Consider the following 23,664-nt stretch of genomic DNA (forward strand, 5'->3'; position numbering starts at 1 on the left):
CTACCTGATTCTCACTTGAGATCTACCCATGATAGAGCACTGCAGGAAAACACTTTAAAGGGTCATTAACCACGACCTGCTTGGAAAGCAAGGGTAGAAACTCTTTCCCTCCCTGATGGGATGCGGGCCGGCAACTGCAGCTCTGAAGATGTGCAGCTGCTCCTCTCTGGAGAGGCCATGGAAGGGCTGTGATGGTCTACGGGAACCAGAGGAATGATGAGCTCAGGGTGGCATTTGAGCTTCATGGGAACAAGCAGAATGAAGAGCTCACAGTGGAGATGAAATTTGCCTGTGCCTGGCACCTCCAATGAAACCCCAAGAAGTCCAAATGAAGCAAACACCTTCTCCCAAGAAGCTAGGAAACCTCAGAGTCCTGAGCACCTGCCCTTAGCCTGGAAAGGCCAGGAGGCAGCTCTAAATCCTCAGGTGAGGCAGCACTGAGGTCCTGGTATGAGAGCGCTGTGTAGCAGTGTTGTCCAGAGCCAGTGCCAGGAAGTTCTGGGAGCTCCAGTCTATGAGATTCAGTTCTACAATTTGAAAGAGCAATGCAGGTCACACCATGATGGCTAGAGAGCCCTGCCCTTCACCCGTGCTGCTGCAGCAGGTGTGGGTGCACATGTGCACACACACACGTGCAGGTGAGGGGCAGCCTTCTGAGTGTCACTATGCCCAGCTGCTGGGGCCAGGTACCCTGCTCCAAGGCATCTACACTGTGCCCTAGACCAGTGTCCCGCTAAGGCCACACAGGGACACTCCAGAAGGGGGCTGTGCTAGCCTGGGTACACCAAATAATACAGATAGCCCAGTTACACTGTCCTAGGAACAGCAATCCAGTGCAGAATGTTCTGGATGCCCAGCACTCAACCCTGCAGCCTACTTACAGTAGTCGTTGAACATCTCTGGTGCATCCATGACCCGTTCTGGCTTTGAGGGAATATTTCTGCTATTCTTCCTGCTGGATCCAGGTGCCATTTTCTGACTGTAGAGCACTTTCAGGTTATTCTGACAGCCTGTGTGCAGGGGAACAGGTTTGTTAACCTGAGTTCGTTTCCTCCCAGCTGAGTGCTGCTCACCCAACTAGGAATCCCTTGGAGTGAAAATAAAGTCCTAAGAGAAACACTCACAAGCCTGCAGTGCACTAAAATCACGGGCAGTATGAACTGCTGAACAGGGGTGAGCTACAATTTCCTCATTCATGGAAACAAATTTGACAAACACTTGGGTTTTTGAATCCCATTATATTTAGTTGCAGTTTAAGCTAGAAAGTGCACAGCAGAGGGTTTGATGCTCTTACAGACTTCAGGAAGGTTTGGAACCTGCAGTATAGGTGAAATGTCACCCACATCTTTTCATAAAAATCCTTTCTTTAGGATTTTTCCCCCTTCTGAGGAGCTGTGGCCTCAGCAACCAAAGGTAAACAATGGTTATCTGCTGCTCCGGAATGCAACAGGTGGATGTGTGATTGGTCTCGGGTGGATGTTTGGATTTACTGACCACTCAAGGCAGAGCTAGGTCTCGCTCTCTGCTGAGACACAGCCCTTTGTTTATTCATTCTTTTTCTATTCTTAGCTTAGCTAGCTTCTGGGAACTTTCCTTCTATTTCTTTTAGTATAGTAATAATGTAATATATATCATAAAATAATAAATCAAACCTTCTGAACATGAGGTCAAGATTCTCGTCTCTCTCTCCACCCTGAAGACCCTTGCAAGCCCTGTAACAGGTGACCAACTGGCAGTCATAGCAACTCTCCTAAATAAATTCACTCTAACTGTTATGCCCTCCCTCGACCTCAGGAGCCTTAAGAAAGGAGACTCCAGCCTGTACAGCTCTCAGAAACCAGTTGATTTCTCCTGTGACCACACACAGAGCCTCTGTGTTGCTGTTCCCCTGACCTGATCTCTCCTGCTGATTCAGCTCACACAGAGCCTGTACCATACCTTCTGGAGCATTCTGTGGTTTTCCTCTGAGGTGGAGGATTTTTGCCTCTTCTACATCAAAACCATTCAGATTCACTGCCCAGGCTTTCTGTTGCTCCTACAGAGACAAATCACCCTCAGTGCAATGCATTTAAACAAGTCCCACACTGCAATTTAAACAGACACCTAAGTCCCCTTCTCTTAGAATCTGAAGATGTTTGACTGTGCTGCAAGGGTCAGTCACACAGAGGCAGGTCAAAGCAGTTTTTCCTCACACTTTCATACATCGTCCTGCTCACATTTTCACACAATGGCAAATTCAGTGTCATTGCCAGTGCGAAAAGCCACAGCCACAAAGCGACCAAATGCTTCACAAACAGATTTCAGAAGACAGTGTAAAACATTCCAGAAGTGCTCCCTGTGCAGACATTGTCCTAGAATAGCTACCACCAGCAGTTTCACTTTGCATAGGCTCACAGCTTTGTGTTTGTGTTGCCTGCTACATTTTAAAGCCTCATTAGTCAAAAGCTAAATTTTGCTACCAGAAGCAGCATAGGCTTAGAGTGCATGGCAGTCTCTACAGCTTCAGTCTCATCCTAGGCTCCTGAAGCCCAGAGCTGCAAGTAGTGATGGCTGGGACTTGTCAGTCCCGTGTGCCCACTTGATAGAACCTATTGTTCACTGCTCTGTAAAGGGGCAGGAAGGAGTAGCGGTTGTTGAAGTAATTGTAACTTAGCAACATGCTCACCTTCTTGGTAGGGGAATCCTCAGCAGGGTCATTCTCTTTGCTTAGGAGGAAATTTGCCATCTCCATCTGCATAGTGCTGCGTTTGGGAATGTAGCGATCCCCCCTGGCCTTTGTGGGGTAGCTTTGAATTTTGGATCCAGATTTACCTGCATTCACATATGAAAATATTGTCTTACAGCTATTTAACAGCCTGTATTAGAGCTTTCACAGGAGCAAACCCAACACTCTTCCACATCACACCCACCAGACAAGTAGGACTCTGAGGTCTCATGCCACACAGTCACAACTAACTTATATTTTCCTCCCTGCCACCAAGTTGGTTAGGGACAGTGTGGTGCAACTCCTTGGGTCTAGTGCAACAATTCCAGAGTCCAGAGATAAGGGGAAGATACAAAAACGCTCACAGGATGTAAAGCTGTCAGCTGACAGTCCTGCCCACACTCGTCCTAGCATACAGCTGTGCCAGCAAGGCTCAGCTGGGCGAACAGCAGCTGGCCAGCCCCAGTGCTCAGAGCTCTGCCCCTCATGCTGGCAAGGAGGTGGGTGGCTGTCAGGAGCACAGCCCACCTCCTCCTGCCTGAGCAGCAGCCAGTAGGGCAGCGTGGCAGGGAGCCCAGAGCCCCGTGGCTACGGACAAGCAGCCTGGGCCAGGCTCCCACACTCAACCTCTGCCGCCGGTGGCCGGCGCTCACCGGCTGTCGTGGACGGCGTCTTGCTGGAGCTGTGGGAGCGACTGGCCGGCTTCAGGGGCGACACGCCGACAGGGCTGGGCCCGGGGCCGCTCTCCTTGGCCTTGCGCTGCCATCGCGCAGGCGGCGCGGTCGGGATCAGCGTGTCCAGCTTCAGCAGCCCGTGCAGGTCCGCCTCCAACAGGAACTGCGCCGTGGTCCTGCGGGCGGGCGGGGTTAGCCGTGCCCAGCGGCCGGGCTGAGCCTGCTCCGACAGCCCCGCCGGCCTCCCCCCACCGGACCGTGCAAGCGCTCCGGCCGCTCCTCCCCGCCAAAGCACACCCCCACTCTCCCCAGGCGCTCCTCGGGACACTCCGTCAGCCGATACGCCCTCCCTCCGCTCCTCGGGGCTCCTTGATCAGCCGGCACCTCTTCCAGCCGCTCTTTGGGGCTCCCTCCGATAAGCGACATTCTCCCTTCCCCTGCCCGCCTCACCACAGCCTCCCCTCTCGGGACTGCGCCTCCAGGCCGCCTCTCCGGCCCTGTGGCACGCTCACCTCAGCGGCGCCGCCGCCGCTCGGCCGCCCCGCAGCATTTCAAATGGCGGGCGGACGGGGCCGCGCTTGGCCGCTTCACACCCACCGGCCGCGCACTGTCCGGCGACGGCCGCGCGACGCAACGCGATTGGCTGAGCCGCGGGACGGGGCGGAGCGCTCCGCGCGTGAAGTGAGGGGGCGGGACCGGGGACGGGACCGGGGACGGGACCGGGCGGGACCGGGGACGGGACCGGGGACGGGACCGGGCGGGACCAGGGCGGGGCGTTCTTGCTAAGGTGAGGCGATCCGGGCCGGGGGCGCGGCGGCGCAGGAGGAACCAGGCGGGGGCTCGGGGGAAAACAGGAGTTTATGGCGGGGTGGGTGCGGTCATGGCTGCCCGCGGCTCCCAGCCGCTCATGAGCAGGTAGGACTGGTTGGCGATGTCGGTGCTGGACAAGCGGCCCCCAGCGTGCTCCGGCGGCGGGCCCGCCTCACGCCGCGGGCCGGGCAGCACCTCCAGCAGGCAGGGCAGGACGGTCTCCTCCGGCGGCTGCTTGTCGAAAGCATGGCCTGGGGCGACATGGAGTGGACGGGGTAGGGGCTGCCCTTCGAGCTGCCCCCGGGAGCAGCTGAGTCGCCCTGCCCACCCACTCACCTGGCCGTGTTTGCTGCTTTCCTGGAGGAAGCTGCCCAGAGCACGGTGCAGCTCAGGAACGGGCGGCCAGAGTTTCTGCTTCATGTTGCTGGCTACGCAGGAAGGGGCATCGAATTGACCCTCAGACTTGAGGTGCCCTAATGCCCCATGCAAGGTGCCCAGGCTTGGTGCTGGACCCCCCCGCCTGCCCCTGGCACAGCCCTTACCTGTAGAGGGAGGGGAAGGTGCAGCGCAGCCCCAGGAGCACTGCTGAGAAGAGCAGCGGCACCACCGTAACACTGGGGATGAGCCAGCCTGCATCGGAGGAGGAATGCCGGAACTGTAGCCTTTCCCAGAGCCACCATCTCTGAGCCCCTCGCAGCCCCCTGCCCCGTGCCCCCCTCCCCATTTCCAGCACTGTCCGCCTCTTGCCGTCAGCCGTGTGGCTCCTGCGGCCGCAGCCTCCAGCCCTGCCCCTTACCCGCATCGGCCACGGCATCAACCACAACGGGTTTGGGCCCGGCGCTCCAGCTGCCCCGGTACCACGGCCCGCTGGGCCGGGCCCGCACCTGCGCGGGGTAGCGGGAGCCTGGCCGCAGCTCCAGGACCTCTTTCCTCGCTGCTCGCGGAACCTGCAGGACCTGCGGGGCAGAGCCGAGCTGGAGGCAGGGCTGCTGTGGGCTGGCACCAAGGGGCGGGTCCCGCTTGGCCCGACCCCGCGCCTGCCGTGTGTCAGCAGCGGAGGGGTCAGCGCTGCTCGGGGTACCCTGGGCAGGCCTTGCCTTCCAGTCATGGCTGTTCTCCATGGCATAGCGGACCTGGTAGTCCAGCTGCTCTGCAGGCAGCTCCAGGGGCGGCAGCCACTGCAGGCTCAGCCGGCCCTGCGACGCTGTTGCCTGCACAAGCTGTGGGGCATCTGTGAGCACTGCTGGTGTTGGGGATAGGCATTTGTCGCTCCTGTGAAACGGGACAGGGGACACTGTGTCCCCTGTGAGCCAAGCAGGGGCTGCGGTGGCACTGGGACTCACCAGCCTGGTGCAGCCAAAAGGGCTCCTTGAAGTAGCTGAGTGTGGGCAGCATGTGGGTCCTGGTGACATTCACCAGGACAGAGATGGCACTGCCAGCCTTGGGCTGGAAGGTGCAGGCATAGGTGCCCTGTGCCCCCCTGCTTACCTCCTCGCACTGTTGCCATGCATCTTCCCTGTGGGAGGAGTGGGGAGCCAGAGTGTCTCACCAAAGCATACCCACAGCCAGCAGTCCTCCTGCTCTTCCCCAGGAAAGCTACTGCTGCTTGTAGTTGGAGGTGCAATGTGGTGAGGGGGTATGAGATTGGTGGTGGAAGGGCAGGACAGAGCAGGGCATGGGCAAGGGGCCCAGTGTGGGATATTGGGACGCAGCAGGACCAGTGGTCTCTGGGATGTGCCTGCATGGGTGCCACCTGCCTGCCATGCCCCTTACCTTGTGCCAGCCCCGCTCGGAGGTGGCCGGTAGAGGAGCTGGTGGGAGCTGTGGGGCTCTGCAGGGTCCCAGCCCCGCTCGCAGCGCACGTGCCGCAGGTCAGGGGTTCTGCAGCACAGCCCGATGTCTCCTGGGCAGGGAGAGCCAGGACAGGGAGGGGGCTGCTTCCCCTTGGCCCCCCAAAACTTGGGAGTCACACCTTGCTACAACAGGACCCCCAGCCCTGCAGCCCCAGGCGTGGGTGCCTCCCTGCTGCTGCTGCCAGCACCCTGCAGAGGGGATGGCTGCTCACCGGAGGAGTGGGGGGTCTCTGCAGCCAGAGCCTGCGACCAGGGCCCCCAGACGCCGTCCATGGAGGTACCGTCGGGCTTGCTGCACAGCTGGTACAGATGTGGTACCTCACCCCTGGCTCCAAGGCCCCGGAGCACCACCCAAGTGTTGGCCTGGACCAGCCTCTGCAGGAGAGGGGCCAAGCTGAGGAGCAACTGCAGGCTCCAAATGCCCCTGCCCATCCCTGACACCTCTATGTACCTGTCCCAGTGCTGCTCATTTCAGAGGGTGCTGCCTTGGTGGAGAGAAAAATCAATCTTCTGCCTTGCAGGGAGCTGAACGAGAAGGGACTCTTCACCATCCAACACCTGGCTGGGTCCCATTCAGAGGTCCTGCTTTGAAGCCTCCGTGAGGTTTGCTTGGCAGTTACCAGCGAGGTGAGAACATTGTTCTGAATTGTCCCCCATACTTCATACACGGTGTGTAGAGTAGGTATGTGCTTGTTCATCTCTATGTGTGCTCAGGGTCTGCCTTCATTTCTGGTTTTAGACCTGAGATTTCTAGTTTCTGTCAGCTATCTGTAGGATCTGTGGGCACATGCAGCTGTATTTACTGGCAGGTCGGGTATCTGACACTCATCTTTGAGTGCAAAGGCAGAAATTGAGACACTGATGATGTTATTTCCCAGAGTCCCAGTTTCTGCCCAAGCTGTAATTCAACAATGCAAATTATTCTGTAGACCTGAGCCTGTGTTTTCTGTTTCCTGGCTGAGTGCTTCAACTGCTGGTGTTGCTTTTTGGAACAGGAGCACCTGACTCTTTTATCTTTATGACTTGTGCCTTGATGATTTGAAAGCAGCCCTTGCTTTAATTTTCTAGTAAAAGGGCCTAAACTGAAAGCAGTGGACATTTTAGAAGTGTTAAGTAGAACACTGAATGAAATTTTTATTTTAGCCCTGAAGTGAGCAGGTCTGAGGCCAGAAATTGGTGCCAGAGTAAGTGCCTTTCTGTGCTTGTGCTCTCCAGCTCTTCCTGTACTTGTATGTTACCCTGGACACAGTGGGATGTGTTGTCATTTCCTGGGACTTCTCCTGAAGGCAACTGGTTTTCTTTTCAAGGTGATTCTTATGTTTCCCCTCATGGCTTCCCCAGGTGACCAACCTCCGTTCCAAGGTGTCCTGCTCTGCCATTGTCACTCTGGGAGAGCTCTCTGTGACCTTGAAGAAGGACATGGACTCTGAGGTGGATGAGGTTGCTCGGGTCCTTCTCCAGATGGTGTCCAGCTCCCCAGAATTTGTTCAGAAAGCAGCCAGTCAGACCCTGGGGATCCTGGTGGAGAATGTGACTCCTGCACGAGCAATGACTGCTCTCATGGACATGGGAGTCAAGTAGGTTCTTCTTCTTTTAGTGATATTCTTCACCTTTGTGTGTGTGGGAGGGAGAAGAGAATGGGAATGGTTGGAGGGAAGGGTCCTGTATCCTGCATCTTCTATGAACTCAGTGACTTGATTCTCCAACCAACCTCACTTCTGTCCTCTCGTCACCTGTTTCTGCCCTCCTGCAGCCCATCAGTTCTCAGAATCACAGAAGTGTAGAATATGGGGAGCTGGAAGGGGCCCATCAGGACCATGGAGTCCAGCTCCTGGCCTTGCCCAGAGCAGCCCAAGGGTCACACCAAGTTCCTGAGATTGCTGTCCAAATGCTCCTTCAGCCCTGTCAGGCTTGGTGCTGTGACCACTGCCCTGGGGAGCCTGTTCCAGTGCCCAGCCACCCTCTGGGTGAAAAACCCTTTTTCCTGATACCCAAACTAAAGCTCCTCTGACTCAGCTTCCTGCTGCTTCCTGGAGTTCTCCCAGTCTGTCAGATTTTCCTAGATGTGGTGACTGATGGGGAAGTGAAAGTGCCTGCAAAGGCCAAGGATAGAGCCTTGTGCTTTTGTGGGCAGAGGGGCAATTGCAATTGCAGCTGTGAGCAGTGTTTGGTATTTCACAGCTCTAACCACAGAGGCCCTGGGAAAACCATGTCTCCTCATGATGCCACTAACTTGGGAAATGAGGAGGGTCCTTGCTGGGACGTGGAGCACATGGGGGACAATCTGCTGGGTGTGGCACAGCCTGCACAGCAGGTGCAGCTCCTGCCAAAGGAGTCTTGTATAACTGTCCTGGCTTAGAGCTCTACTTTCTATGCAAACTGATGTTTCATGTTAGCCTTGAGAAGATGAATCACTCTACAGGCACCTCCACAGGCTGACAGCCATGGGACAGTTGGAGCAAATGCTGCCTTAAATGTTGGTGCTGGGCCTGATAGTTCCCAAGAGACACTCTCTAGAACAGGGCAGCCTGGCTAAACTGCCTGCCCCCCTTTCCTCAGCTTTGCAATAGGGTAAAACATTGAGATGGATCCATTGCCAAGCCCCACAGCAGAAACAGGCTGCATTGCTGGATATTCTGCAACTTCACAGCCCACCACGTGTTTTCCCTGCATTTGTTGTTTTCCAAAGGTCTGCAGATTTGGGGATAAATGGGTGGAAAGAGCCTCAGTCCTGCTGTAGCTCTGTGTACTGGGTGTCCTCTGATGGGTCAGCATCAATTGTCCTTAATTTCTAAATTATTCATATGTCATCTATTTCTTTAATCTTACTCCGAGCAAATACTGTGAAAGAAACTGAGTATCAGACAGTGCAGGGAGACTGAATTCCTCCCTCTTCCGTGCAGGCAGGCCTAGTGTGCAATGCTACCTTTGTGTTTAGCTGAGGACAGAGCCTTGTGCAGGTGTCTGAAGGCGCAGGGAGAGCCCGGGCTCCTTCCCCCAGCAAGGGCAGGGAGCAGCTCTGGCCAAGGCCGGCGCTGCCGCTGCTCCTTGTCCCTGTGCCCAGGGTTTGCTCTCTCCTCCCCAGCAGCCGCCCCGCCCCGGTGCGCGAGTGTGCGGCCCAACTCCTCCTGTCCCTGGTGGAGAGAATTGGAGTCACCCAGCTCGCAGGCACCCCCAGGGCTGAGAGGCTGCCACACGTGGCAGGGAAGCTTGCTCAGGACTGCCACAAGGACACAAGTAATGATCTTCATTCCACCTCCCAAAACAGGAAAACCGCTTTGTGTCTGGCTGTAAAGGTGAAACCACACAAGAGTGGAAACTAAAGGGAATATGAAGTTACCTCACGGTGTGAATAAGGGTCACAGAACCATGGAATATGCTGAGTTGGAAGGGTCCATCAGGGTCATCGAGTCCATCTCCTGGCCATGTGCAGTGACCCCAAGAGTCGCTCCATGTGCTTGAGAGCATTGTCCAAACTCTTCTTGAGCTCTGTCAGCCTTGGCACTGTGACCACTGCTCTGGGCTGCCTGGGCAAATGGCTGTGCTGGGAAACCTGAGGCTGGCCAGCAAAAAGGAGCATTGCCACCTTTTTCCTGTGGCTTGAAGGATTCTTTACTGAGATCAAAAGAGCTCAGATCAGCCAGTCCAACACTTTTGTTTGGCCTTAGGTGCACAACACAAAGCCAAAGTGTTGGCTAATGTTCATCACTGAAGGATCCCAACATCCATTTTTCATTAACTTCAGACTTTCTAGAAATATTTCAGGGGTCTTTAGCCAAAATATTCAGTCTTTCTAAACCTGTTCTGGAGATTTCTAGAATGCTGTTATCTGTGGCTCAGTGAGTTCCAAACTTCTTCTTGAAGAAAACTGTGGTTTCCTACTGGCAAAATCAACCCAAATCACCAAAATCCCCTTCCTTTGGTGATGAAATTCCCATGAATAGCTGCCAAGAACACCAGAGCAACCAGCTGTCCCTGTGCATACCCATAGTATAGAATTATCAAGAGGATGCATGAGGTGTTTTGTCCTGGCTTCCCTGCCAGGTAAAGAAAGGCAAATTATTGTGCAATGGCAGCAAGACACTGCTAACAGGCTCTGACAACAAAGCAGATGTGTTTTGCTTGGTCTCTGGGATGCTTTGATGCCACAGAAGCACACCCCCAGTTTCAGAGTGAAATGGTATTTTTCTGTGGCCCCACATTCTCCTCTTGCCTCTTGTGTTCAGCTGACAGCACTGTGCAGTGTCAAGTGAGGGAAATCTCCCTCTTTGCTGAGTAGGCAATGCCTTCTTATGCAGGGATTGCACCTGATGAGTTTAAGGTATCAGTCTCTTCTGGTAACGCTCTTCCTGTGTTTGTTCACTTTTGTTTTGTTTCCTTCCTTCATTCCTTCCTTCCTTAGGCATTATGGACAGGAGATGGTGAAGATGTTGCTCAATATTCAACAATTTAAAACAGTTTTGGAACAATCTCTTTCCCCCCGTGACCTGGAAGATATTCTGACAAGAATTAAGAAGAAAGTAAGTGCTGGGCAGGAGAAATGTCTCCTTTGTGCAAGTATTGCCTCTGCTAATATGAGATCAAACATACCCAATCTGTCTTTAGCTCATTCCTCTTCTGCTGAATCATTTTGCTCCTGGGAATGAGCTGTTAATCCTCAGCCTGTTCATCTGCAGACCACAAAGGAACTGATATTACTAGGGAAAAGTGGGGTTTTGAATATTTTCAATACTTGTCACAAAGAGGAAAGGGAAAGAGGAGAAAATGGATTTACATTTAAGCGTAAGCACCCACCATGCTCTCCCTACCCTGCCCCCTCTAAAGCAATTAAGTGAGAATTGTGCTTCTGAAGATAACAGAGTCTTTGCAAAGGACACTGGAAGTAGTAGTGCCAAGAAAATTCCCAAATTTACAAAAGATGTCCAAGCCTAGTTACTACAATGACTGTCTGTCTTTTGGGAATACTGCCCTGCTGTCCAGCCATGTGGGGCTGGAAGAAGCTTGGTGAATTCAGCAGCATCCAGTGAAAAATCCTTTGTTTGTTTGAGGGAGGCAATTTTATTTTTTCTATTGACGTTATAGAAGGGAGCCTGCCTTTGTGCAGGCACAGGGAGAGTGAGTGTTGAACCAAATCAACTTCCAACACACTGGGCCAACCCCCAAAGAGTCCAGTTTGTTCTGCTGCTTCCTTCACAAACACTCATTGCCTGCCAGTTTGCATTATTCCCATTTATGCTCAAGACTAAGGAATTTGGGATTTTAGACTGCTGCTGAGTCTGGTAGCACCCATAACCTGCCTTGGGCTATTGAAAACGAAGAGTTGGCATCACTGAATCTCTGGTCTGTTTTCATCTGTAAGTTAGGAAATGTTTCCCTAAGCCTTGGTAGCAGTGATCCTGGTTTTAACTTGTGTTTTCAACAGGGAATTTCCTGGTTTATACTCTAAAGATTGATGGGGTTTCTCTGTGTCTTTGTCGGGGATGGAAAACCAGAAGGCTGAAGGCCCATCTGTCAAGGAGCCGGTGAAGGAGAGGAACGATGGCTCAGAGGAGCCCCAGGCCACATTGTCTGCTGGCAAACGGTGCTGAGCACTTTTGTCAGATGTGACAAAGCACATGGCAAGCTTTACATGCCTCTTCCTCAGGAAAAACTGTCTGGCAGAAATGACCAATGCCACAGATTGTTTCCTTTCCCTACAAATGCTCTAGGATAAAAAATGTCTACTTGTGCATTGTGCTGAACACAACTTCTCTGGAGGGGTTTCCACAAAAATGGAGAGACAAACAGACACCCATTGGTGGCAGCTCAGACGATCCAGTGCAGTGGCAAGGGCAGTGCTGTGGAGGCTGGGAGAGAGCCAAGTTTCTGCTGCATGACTTGGGACAAGTAAATTCAAACAGGGCTTTTTTTCACCTGAGTGGAGTCTTTTTCAGATGGGTGTTTTGATGAGAAATCTCAGTCTGGAAGCAAGATGCCCTTCCACAAAGATGCAGTTCTCATCCGTGTGGTTTGGCCTGGCAGAATCGTGGTTTCCTTACCCTCAAACAGTGCCAAGTTTGAGTAGTAAGGAGCAAGGCAATTCCTGAACAACTTCAGTCAACAGGTGTCTCAATGTGCACTTTTTGCTTTGAAATTCCTGTCCTTCACGTAATCTGCTTGATGGACAGCATGTTTGGTTTATTTCCCCCTGTGCTGCAATCAGCATTTAAGACAGGAATTTGCTCCTTGCTGTCTCTTCATGGCAGCTGCAGAGCTGCTTGTACCTGTTCTGCTCTGATAGCAGAGGGGATTTATTTAGCTCTGTCCTGCTCAGCAGTGGCAGGAAAGTGACCACATGCCTCAGTAGCACAGCTGGCATCTTCCTGTGCTCATGGAAGAGACAGGTTGATCAGGAGAATTGTTCCCGGTGGGGTTGTGAAGCTGTGCATCTGGTCTCCAGGGAAGCAAATGAAATGTGAGTGTAGTTCTGGGATGTCTGGCTTCTGTTTTTATCTCTCTTACTGATTTTCTGAATCTTTCAAATATGGCCCTGTTTATCTGTTCAGAATGCATCTGAGCTACTTTTCCAGATTGTCATGCCTGGTTGCAGAGACAATTCTCCAGAGTGATGAGTTCCCTTATTCTAAGACACACACGTCCCATATGAGGAGGCATTTAAACTTGGCAGTAGTGTCTCTCTTTCTCCACAAAGCAAAGTGACCTGTGTGCCCTGGCAGCCATCTGAAGATAGATCAGATGCATCTCATCCTTGGCTTTCCTGAGTGAGCAGTGGTGAGAATGTCACTTGCAGATTGTCTCCTGTAATGATTGTCATGAGGTCCATGTTGTTCTTCAGAGCCCCATGACTTTGCAGCTTGAAATCACATAATTAGGAAAGCTGCTCAAGATGTTTTGCTCACAATTAACTGCAGGTATTGTCTGTGGCTGCAGCTGTCTCCATAGAGAGCAGCAGGCACAACTTTGCCAGGCATTTTTCTGGGGAAGGCTGTGAGAAGATCAGAGAAAAGAATGAGAAACAATTCTTATCCTCACTTGCTGCACCTGTTGTTGTGAACACGTGGAATGTGTTATGGAGATTTGTTTACCAAAGGGTAATTTCTTAATTGGCCACTGGTGATGGTGTTTTGGATTCAATTGCCCAATCTGGTCTGTCTGTATCAGACTGTCTGTGAGGGCAATGAGTTTCAGTATAGTATAGTATAGTATAGTATAGTATAGTATAGTATAGTATAGTATAGTATAGTATAGTATAGTATAGTATAGTATGATAGAGTGATTGATCAGCCTTCTGGAATCATGGAGCCCATGCTAATTATTTCCACTATGGGGATGCCATGCTATGATAATTATCACCACCAGGTCCTCATTTGGTTTTATTTCCCAGGGTGAAATCTCCCTCTGATGGACACCTCCTACCCCGTGCACAAGCCCAGGTCACGTCACCTCCAGCTGTGGAAGAAACGGAGCTGCTCCAGAAGCTTCACCATCTCCTGGAAGCCAAGGGGTTTCAGGCACGGATGGAAGGAGTGGAACTCCTCCGAGACCTGTGCAAAACCAGCCCCCAGCTCATCTCCACTAACATTGCCCAAGTATGTAGGGTATCTTCACTGCTCCTTTCCTTTAGCTCCTTTCCTCAGCCTGTAGCAGCAAAGTTAATTCAGTGTGTCTTGGCACTCTGTCCTGGCTGTTTGGGACACGCTGGTCCCTCTCACCCAGACAAATGTAATTCAGGTCCAGGCTTCAGGACAAGTTATTTCAGTCCAGCTGTATTTGTCTGGCAGGTGCCTATTGATGCTGTTCATCAGATGATGGCAGAATTTTCTGCTGGTGTAACTGCTGCTCTCTCCTACTCCCAGCTGGGTGAAGTGAAGGGAATCCAGCCCCTGAAAGCATGGCAATTGTTCTCCAGACCAAAAATGGGTTTGCACAGGGAAGAGAAGTATCAGGCTGGGTTGGTTTAAACCCAGTTGTTTTATTTAAGAATACTTCTATATACTCCATCTTGTCTTACACAGGCACAGCTCTGGCTACTCATTTCCATCCTTGTTCCTATTCCTCTTGGTAAAGACATCTTGGGAGTCTTTTTTTCTCTTTGGAAAAGGAGGAAAACAGCTAAGGACTCATCTCTGCCTTCTCCTCCCAGTAGCTGCTTTTTCCCTTTCTCCAGGGAAAGCTGCCTGATAATGTGGCTGTCAAGGGACTGAACCTGCTCTAATGAGAGCTGTACAGCACATTGCATTTCAGAAGTCCACCTGTTACTTAGAGAAATTGTCTGGATCCTGGAAGAGTTGATCAGGGCCCTGCTCTTCTCCAGACACTGCCTCTGAGACAAACAAAGAAAACTTAGATCTCCTCCAGCCATAGCTTTGGCAAAATCATAATTGCCCTCAGTACTTGAGGCAACTGTATAGAAAACCAGGCATTGTAAACATCTGCTTCCATTCAAAGCAAAGGTACTCTTTAGCATTAAAAAATGGAATTGATTTAATGATTTATAGATGGAGAGAAATACCATAGCAACCATTCAGTCCCCAGCCAAACCTCCTAAAAACAGAAGAAAATCTTTCAACCAGCATGAGGCTGTGCCACCATTCCATTGAGTGGCCCACAGGAAAACAGTGAAATTGTGCAAGCGAGTGCTGACCTGACAGAAAGGATCACTTTCATCTTTGACATTGCTGACTGCTACAGCCACTCTTCAAACAGGGGCATTTGAATCCAGCTTTCACATTGCTTGTTCTCTTCACAGATTTTTGATTATTTTGTCCTGAGAATATCTGACAGCCACAAGAAAGTGAAGCATAGGGTGCTGGATGTGCTGGCTGAAATCACAGGGGCCCTGAAAGATGCCTTGAACCCGGTGATCATTGGTTTGGTGGAATGAATAACAAAGAACCTGAACTCAAAGGATCCCAGGGTTTGTGGGGCAGCTGTGAAAGCACTGGGAGAATCCATTGCTCATTTGGGTAAGGCTGAGCCCTGGCAGGGACTCTCCTCAGCTTCGTCTCTGTCTCTCCTGCACAAGAGAGCGCTGAGTGCCTCGACAGCTGCTCTTGTCTGGGGAACACTGCAGCTGACACCCGCCAGAGGCTGTGCAGGTGCAGTCCTTATGCACCATCCCCAACAGGCTGGAATGGGATCAGCATTTCCCAACAGTCCCAGGAGCCCTTGGCTCTGTGCTGCTTGTCTGAAGAGCAAGTCCTGGGCTGCAGCTCTGCTATAGTTCAGAGGCAAAGGGGGTTTGGAGTTTGCTTGGGCCCCGTCTGACTTCCCAAATGAACAGCTTTGCTGTTGGCATGAAGGGACACTGACCCATCAGAGCTTCTGCAGGGCAGCCACCTGGGAGGCTCTACATTAGAGGCATTAGCTGCCTATTTTCCACTTTTCTTCTTTGTCTTCTATGTTCAAAGGGGAACTTGTGATTCCCCAAGTTCATTTCTTTAGAACAAACACGTATAAACCCAGCTGTCAATGATGCCTTGTTCCACGTGTTGTTTTGCGTGGGGCAAGATGGCCACAGCAATTAACTACATAGGCAAGGGCTGCTCTAAACTCCTTTGCCACACAGATTTATGTCAGCTCTGAGAATGCTGCACTGGGGAAATATGCCTGAAAAAAGGAGTGTTGAAGAGGCATGTCTTCAAGGGGAGCTTCCACTTTCTCCTCCCCAGCTGCTCTCTGAACTCAGGAACTGTCTTGACTCGGTGCCTTTCTGTGACCCAAGTATGGGGCTCTTCCTTTGTGCTCTGGGATGCAAAACCTTTTCACTGCTTCCATGTGACTGAACTCCTGAGGTCCCTGATGTGAAATGTTTTAACACAGCTCCTGCTACAGCAGATAACTTTGGATTTACAAATGTAAGAGGAGAGCTTTTCTTTTGGAATTTAAAACCCTGCCAAGTAGGCTGGAAGGAAAGAAGAAAAGGATTCAAAACACAGCAGAAATGTACTTTATTTTATAAAATGGGATTGGCCCTGCCCTTTCTCCTATGACCTGAGAAAAGTGAGCAGGAACGTGTGTTTCCCTTGTAGATGAAGTGTCCCTGCTGAAAGAGTTCAGCTACCAATGGAATCACCTGAGTGGCCAAGCCCTGCTGGATGTCACCGAGCGTATCACAGGCTTGGCCTCCCCTTCTGAGCCCAGAGCTCTTCCCAGGGAGCATTTACAGGGAATGCCTGTGAGCAGACAGCAGAGCAGCTCCTCCAAACCAGGAGGTGCTGAGCGTGTCCCTGCTGCCCCATGGCCAAGGCAGGTGGGTTTGGCAGGTTTTCCCTGGCTGCTGCAGAGCTGGGCAGCACCTGAGATGGGGGCGGCGCTCGGCCTGGGGCTGAGCTCTCACTGGGGCATCTCAGAACCACCTCCAGCAAAGGGAAGGCTAAAAATGCCCCAGCTGGCTCCTCTCTGGGGAGCTCAGGGGCATCTGTGATCTTTGAGGGGAAATGGTGGCAAATGCTGTTTCAGGGCATCAGTTTGTTTTGTCCTCACAGAATTCTTGTTTTTCTCTTGGAAAGTTTTGAGGCTGAACCGTGCAGGGCCTGGGGGTCACAGCTTAGGTCAGAACTCAACAGAGGTACCAGAGGCACGGGTTTAGTGCAAGGCAGCCTCTGGGGCACAGGGACAGAAGCAGAGTGCTGAGGCTCCTGCCTGTGCTGTCAGAGGGGCCTTGGACTGAGCCTTTCAGGGTGTGCAAACAGTGTCTGCCTGGGTCAGCGCTGTCCAAAATGCTACAAATGCAGCTGATAATTGATTCCTCAGAGGAGCTTGCTGTGTCAGCCAGAGCCAAGGAATGGAAAAAGGATAATCTCAATATATAGCAGTAAAGACGATTGATAGCCTTGCTTTAACTGGGGCTAAAAGCACTGCTAATTATGCCAACATCTTTGAATGCAAGGTTTAATACACTTTGTGTCTTCATTAGGAATCTCAAAAAGGCATGTTCAGCAATTCGGAATGTCAAAGGCCCTGTAAAGAGCATTTGAATAAAGTAGATCTCCAGCAATAGGGAATTTAGTTTAGCAGTTCTTTTGATCTCTTTTTCAAATTAAGGAATTAGCCATAAATTAGGACTACTTTAGAAAAAGCAGATGTTCCCTCTGAGATTTACAGACAGACACCTGTTCCTCATGTTCAGTAGTCACCGATGTCTTTAATTACATTTAAACTCAAATGAATTCCCAGTTTAAAATGGGCACCATAACCCTTTCCTGCTTAGCAGAATTGGTTTTGGGTACTTGCAGGAGCTGTTTCAATTTTGATGACTGCTGACGGATTAACAGCATAGAGAAAATGAAGTCTCTTCCACCACAATATATTAAATGGCTGCTAGATAACATTTTGTGTGATCAGAAAACAAGAATGGTCTCCAGAGCATTTCAGTTTTTTGTTCTCTCAGCCAAATCTGCCATGCAAGAAGCCTGTTGGTAGTAAATATTTGTCTGTGTTTGATATAGTTCAGTTCAGAAAATGGGCAGAGAGATTTCAGAGACAATATGAGAAAACACTCATGTTTTGGTTACATTTCAGTCCCCTGTGTAGCATTTTTCTTTCTCTGTGCCCCTATTTGAGTGGACATTATAAGAAAAATGCCATTAACATTGGGAGGGGAAGTGGCATTAAAATGTGAAAATGCCCAAATGCCAAGGCAATGGGGTCTGGGTAATTATCTAAGACACCCTGAGATTTGAACCAGGTCTTTGCTGGAAGCCCCAAAAGCATTCTGCCAAAGACCCCAGCTGGTCACTGATGTTTCTCATCCAGCTGTCAGGCAGCAGCCATCTCTGGTGGGCTGGAGTTTTGAGGTGTGTTCTAACCCTGCCCTTTGCTGTGTGCCACTGAGCACAGGGAAGAGCCAGATTAGACATTTGGCACTTGGCATCAAAGTTACAAAAATGGAATCATCCCTTTTATTAGAAATCTCTCCATTTCCTCTCTATGGTGCATTTCCAAATCTTCAGTGTGGGTTTAGACAACTTCTTAATGGAAATCAAAGGCAATTGGACATTTCATTCATTGCTCATGCAGAGATTGTGAAATAATTTAGTAAAGGTAGGAAGTCTGCCGCAGGGACAAGGCTCTGGTGAGAGCAATTAGTGCTGAGGGGTTGGTGGTTCTGTTTCCAGGATGCTCAGCTGCTTTGCCCCTTTCTGGACCAAGGGGCTCTGGGTGCTGTTTTGCTGCTCTTGGCCAGAGAGGCTGGCAAGAAGCAGAAGCAGAGGCAGATCCTTGTTGCAGTGAGGCTGGTGGGTAAGGAGCTGTGTCTCTGTCCCGGCAGTGCTTGTGCAGGGGGTTCATGCCAGGAGCCCTGGAGTCGCCCAGCGCGACGCCCTGCCCGTGCTCTGGCCCTGCCTGGAGAACAAGGCGCTGCCTGTGCGGAGCGCCAGCGTCCGCACCGTGGCCACCAAGCTGGCCTCTGCCCTCTGCAAGGTGATGGGCACCCAGCTGAAGGAATGTGCTGCCAGCAAGCCTCCACATGTGCGGGAAAACCTCTCCAAAATGCTGGGCTGGTGAAGGTGAGATGTTCTCCAGAAGGCTGAGGAAGCGCTGAGTTGGACACCTCTGGATTTCCCTTTTTAGCTGTGCCAAAAATGACAAAATCCTAAGGAAGGGTGTGCATCTGCCCCTGCTCTCTCCATTGCCCTTCCTAGTCATGGCATGGGGGGCCTGAAGCAACTCCAGATGGAGGATAAGGTGAAGGCAATCATGGCTCAGCCTCACACAGAGGTGAGGGGGGAGCTGGGCCAATCTCTGCTGGCAGGAAGGGTCTTGTGGCAGCCCAGAGAGGCTGTGCACATTGCCAGGGAACAGCTGTGCCCTGCATGTGCCCCTGCAATGAGCTGTGCTGCTGCCAGTGCCCCTGGAGCTGTGGGGCTGCTGAGCTGTGGGGCAGGCAGAGGAGCAGGAGGGTGCATGTGCAGCTGAGCCATTCCTGGGGAGCACAGGGCTCTGGGCTCCCTGCTGTCCCAGGGCAGCCCAGAGGCCAGGCTGGGCCTGTGCCAGCTCTGGGCAAGTGGCTCAGGGTTTGCCCTGGCCTGCCTCAGTGTCTGCCAGCAGGAGCATGTTTCCCTGTGCAGCTGTTTGGACATTTCCAGGAAATGTGTCCCATGAAATATGGAGCTTCAGATGCTTTAGGTTTGCATTGTGGCCTCTGTTAAACTTTGCCTCTCTGTTAAACTTTGTGTCTCCATTTTGCAGATCTGGCTGGTTACAGTCTTACCGAGAAGTTTTCTCTGGACACTTCTGACGTTCCCTCACCCACAAAGTCCTCGCCTCCCCTCCAGAAGAGCTCCCTGTCCTCCAAAGTCAGGAAGAAGCTGCCGCCTGTGTCGCAGACATTTCTCTACAGAAATCTTTCCTTTTGGATTTCTGTGTCTTTGGGAAGCCAGAAGTCTCTGAAGACAAAGTAAACAATTATTATCAGCTGCTGTAGAATGCAATAAGATTCACCTTGATTAGCTCATTTTCTATGTTTATAATTAAGAGCCAATCATCAGTGCAAGCCAGGGGACTGAGTCCCTGGACACAACTTTGTTGTAAATTCTTTTCTATCTATTCTTAGCTTAACTAGCAACTCTGCAAACCTCTCTTTATATTCTTTTTAGTATAACTATAATGTATTATGTCATATATTAATAAATCAAGCCTTCTGATCAAGATACAAGATTCACCGTCTCTCTCTCACCAGCAGCAGCCCACTCAAGTCACTATAATACCGCCTGTATGAAGAGTGTTTGCAGATTAGGATTGATGCGTTAGGCTTCATAGTTACAGCTGTACATATGTTCTGATCTTTCGATGTAGTTTTGAATTAATGTGGTTTGATTCTGTCTTTAAGTTTTGATGACGTATTTTTAATTCTATATATTTTATTTTGATGATGAAAAAAAGTAAATAAATAAACAAAATTGAAAAAACCAAAAGGAGAATGTGAGACCAGGGCCTGCTAGCCTAGAGATTATGGGAGTGCAGCTCACTCGATGTGCCAGTGTCTCACCACATCCTTTCCTCATTGGGCCTCTCCTCTTCCTCTTTGTCCATGTTATCTTTGTGTTATTTGTGCTGCTCTTTGTTTCTTGGCATTACAGCAGAGTCACCTGTTGACCTGTGTGGGGGACAATGGATCCAAAAGATCCTGTCTAGTCAAAGGTTTTCTACCTAGGTGTGTTCTGTGCTCACCAAAGGCCTGAGCAAAGAAACCAAGAGAAGTGTGCCCAAATCCCAAAGCTTTGCTCCTTTGCAATCTCCCACTGATCTGGCTCACAGGTGTCTTCAATCACAATTCCATAGCTAAGAAAAGGTCATGTATTTCACTGGGAAATGATGCACTGCTTTGGCAAAGTCACCTGTATGTATATTTATCCGGGACAGCAGTGCAGCTGTGTTGTTTGCACCTTGTTTGCAGAAGATCATTTGGGATCTCCTTTTTGTATCTACTGCAGAAAGGGAGCTCTTAATTATACCACGCTACCTAAACCACATTGGGACGCAGCTCTGTAGTGGTTCACAATGAAGCAGACGGCCTGCTGTGTCACTGCCAGCCCTGCTGAGCCTGCGAGGGACTGTAGTGTATCCCATGCCTGTTTTGCCTCCAAGCAGAGCTTGGTTTTCCTTATTAGTGTGGAGTAATTACAAGAGTAATAAAATGGGCAATTAAACTGGCCCCTTTGGAGGATATGCTCATGCTTTGGCATGTCAGTCCTGTACCTCATGCACCCAAGGCTTGTTACTCATCATGAAATATTTTAACAAAAAACCTCCGCTCTCATGTTACATCTGAATAAAACTGCATCAGATCATCAAGAATTCTGCTGACAGGAACAAGACAAGAGCCTTCCGACACTCACTTGCAGCTGTCCCGGATTGCTGCAGCCCTTTGTGCAAAGCTGCTGCAGACAGAGTGTTTGGTGTTGGTTTGGGCCTTTATGAAAGATCTGTGGAGCAGTGTGCAGGGCTCTCCTGGCAGGAAACTGTTTGTCCAAGCCCAGGGACACGGTGCCGGCAGGAGCGGAGCGGCCCCGCTCCCAGCCCGAGAGTCTGTGAGCTGAGCCACGCCGGGGAGACAAGGCAGCGAGGGGCTCCAGCCCAGCTGCTTCACTGCCCTGCCCGCCCCATGGAGCTCTGCCGTGGGAGAAAGCCGACACCGGATGAGTCCCCGAGCTTCCATCAGCTGCTGGAACTGCTCCGTGACAGCTCCTGTTCTTCCGAGAGAGACCCCGGCGCCTTCTTGGAACGCGTGTCATGGGGGATTCTGTTTGATAATAAACTGTTGGGGGTTTTCCACTTTCATCTATCAGTAATAATTTCCTATTGCTGGAAAGGGATTGTTGGCACACTTTAGAGGAGACAACTTCTTGCACAATATCCTGTTTGAAGTTGTCTCAAACTGTGTGAGACAGATGGCTTCACACAGGAGCATCCCCAAGGCTGCTGAGGGGAAGGCACAGAGGAAGACAAACCCAGTATTTCTGAGGGAACTCCTTGACACAAACCCAACCTGAGTTGTCAAACAGCAGACCTGATGTTTCGAGACATGGGCCACAGGGGAAACCTTTCAGTGTGTTTGGTCCAGGCTGGGCTATGCTTAAGGCAAAGGTGTGTCAGTGTGTTGGATAATACTCTTTTCTTGACCTAGAGATGGGGCAACTGAGAGGTGTTTTAAAAACTTTTATTCCATTTTCAGTCTCATGAGAAGGGTGAGACAATACAGATGTTATCATTCACGCCATCACAATCAGAAGCCAACTACTTCCTAAATATTTTACATTATAAGTGTTTCTTGGTCTTTCAGCCTTTTGCCATGCCATGTTGTAGATGCGTTAAAGCCAATTATTTAAAAATACCCCTTGTGGGTCCCACTACAATGCATCTTTCATAGCTCTGTTTTTCCAAAATCTTATTTGCAAGGCCATCTTTAGAAATATTTTTCTAGCTCCATTACTCTATCAACAATATCTGTCCTATTCCATGGAAAATTTTAAGTTAGCATTCCTTGTCTCAAGATTTATATACAGATTCATATTTTGTGGGCCTTCTATTAGGCTCTAAAAACTTTCTACAAACCCATTTCCCACATCAGTGCACTTGGCTCCTTCTCTCCTCATTGTGCCTGGCAAGCACAGGAGCCCAGAGCTCCTGCAGAACCCATCCCAGCACTCAGTGGGAGCAAACTTGTGTCCAGTCCTCACCCGGAGCTGCGGTGCCCAGCATTCCACCACTCTGGAATGAGGAACTGTTCCTGCTCTTTCAGAAGGAGCTAAGGAGCTTTGGCCTTCAGATCAATTGTCTGCAGGCTCCTGCAGTGCCTGGTGCTGCTCCCTTGCCAGCGGCACCCCAGGCCAGGGGGGCACATCTGGGCTGCTGTGTCTGGCTCTGGGGCTCCCTGTTCTGGGCAGTGAGGAGGAGCTGCAGAGGCTCTGCAGGACTGACAGGATGGGCTTTGGGGCTGGCAGGAGAAGCTGAGGGACCTGGGCTGCTGGAGCTTCTGAACAGGAGGCCCAGGGCTCATCCTGCAACTGCTCCAAGGGTGGTTTCAGAGAATCCCAGAATCAGCAAGGGTGGAACAGGCCATGGAGATCATCAAGTCCACCCTGTGCCCTGACACTGCCTTGTCTGCCCTGAGCCTCCTCTCCTCCAGGATAAACAACCCCAGCAGCTCCCTCAGCTGCTCCTCACAGGACTTGTGCTCCACACCCCTCCCCAGCCTTGTTGCCCTTCTCTGGACACGCTCCAGCCCCTCCATGTCCTTCCAAAATTGGGGGGCCCAGAACTGCAAACAGCACTCGAGGTGCTGCCCAAGCAGTGCTGAGCACAGGGGAAGAATCCCTGCCCTGGTCCTGCTGGCCACACCATTCCTGATCCAGGCCAGGAGCCATTGGCCTCCTTGGCCACCTGGGCACTCTGCTGGCTCATGTCCAGCCTGCTGTCCATCAGTGCCCCCAGGTCCCTTTCTGCCTGGCTGCTGTCCAGCCCCTCTGGCACCTTGTGGAGGGAGGGAGGCAGGGAGGGAACGGGTCCAGATCCAATCCTTCCTGAAATGTGGTGTTTGCTGGCACTGCCAGTTTCCACATCTTGTTATTTCCATATTCTGGCACAGCTCAAGTGCAGCAACTTGCTGGCAAAGAAAGTCAAAACCAAGCAAAGATCTGGTACCGACAGCAACCCGATCTCGTGTGCTGACACCGCCAGTACCCAGATCCGGAATTTTTCAGATGCCTGCACAGCACAATTCCAGCAATTTGCTGGCACAGAAAATTACCATCAGGAAATTTCTCAGTGCCAGCTCATCCCTCACCCAGATCTGGTGTGCGCTGGCGCTGTCAGTGCCCACATCTGGAAATTTCTCTCTTCTAGCACCACCCATGTCCAGCAATTTGCTGGCAAAGAAAGCTAAAACCTGGCAATTTCCCCTTGCCAGCACTGCCCAATCGGGAGTTTGCTGGCCGCAGGACCCCAGGAAAGAAGGAAGGAAAGAAGGAAAGAAAAGAGGAAGGCATCCAGATCCAGTCCTTCCTGGAGCCTGAAATGGGCTGTTTGCTGGCACTGCCAGTGCCCAGATCTGGAAATTTCCCTATTCTGGCACAGCCCAAGTGCAGCAATTTGCTGGCACAGAAATCCAAAACCTGTGGCA

The 23,664-nt window shown here is 51.2% G+C and overlaps 1 protein-coding gene across 1 annotated transcript; it reads right to left on the reverse strand.

Moving 5' to 3' along the window:
• Positions 1 to 4,236: 4,236 nt before the first annotated feature.
• On the reverse strand, positions 4,237 to 23,397 carry LOC131562114 (thrombopoietin receptor-like). Its single transcript, XM_058811687.1, has 10 exons — positions 23,329 to 23,397; positions 23,187 to 23,249; positions 6,254 to 6,416; positions 5,962 to 6,091; positions 5,532 to 5,704; positions 5,286 to 5,428; positions 4,985 to 5,144; positions 4,731 to 4,818; positions 4,521 to 4,612; positions 4,237 to 4,439 (listed from the first exon to the last, which is right to left on the reverse strand). Exons 1-10 carry the CDS (start codon positions 23,395 to 23,397, stop codon positions 4,237 to 4,239), a joined length of 1,284 nt encoding a protein of 427 aa, XP_058667670.1.
• Between the last annotated feature and the right edge of the window lie 267 nt (positions 23,398 to 23,664).

This window comes from Ammospiza caudacuta, chromosome 10 (assembly GCF_027887145.1).
Source record: "Ammospiza caudacuta isolate bAmmCau1 chromosome 10, bAmmCau1.pri, whole genome shotgun sequence".
Taxonomy (NCBI): domain Eukaryota; kingdom Metazoa; phylum Chordata; class Aves; order Passeriformes; family Passerellidae; genus Ammospiza; species Ammospiza caudacuta.

Bases quoted from the DNA above. Each gene is read 5' to 3' on its own strand.
- LOC131562114 (XM_058811687.1), bottom strand. From the start codon at position 23,397: ATGGGTGGTGCTAGAAGAGAGAAATTTCCAGATGTGGGCACTGACAGC. The intron at 6,417-23,186 runs GTACCAGATCTT...CCTCTCCTGCAG, and splicing joins ACGAGATCGGGTTGCTGTCG to AGGCTGGTCCAGGCCAACAC. The intron at 4,613-4,730 runs GTAAGGGCTGTG...CTGCGTAGCCAG, and splicing joins ACCTTCCCCTCCCTCTACAG to CAACATGAAGCAGAAACTCT.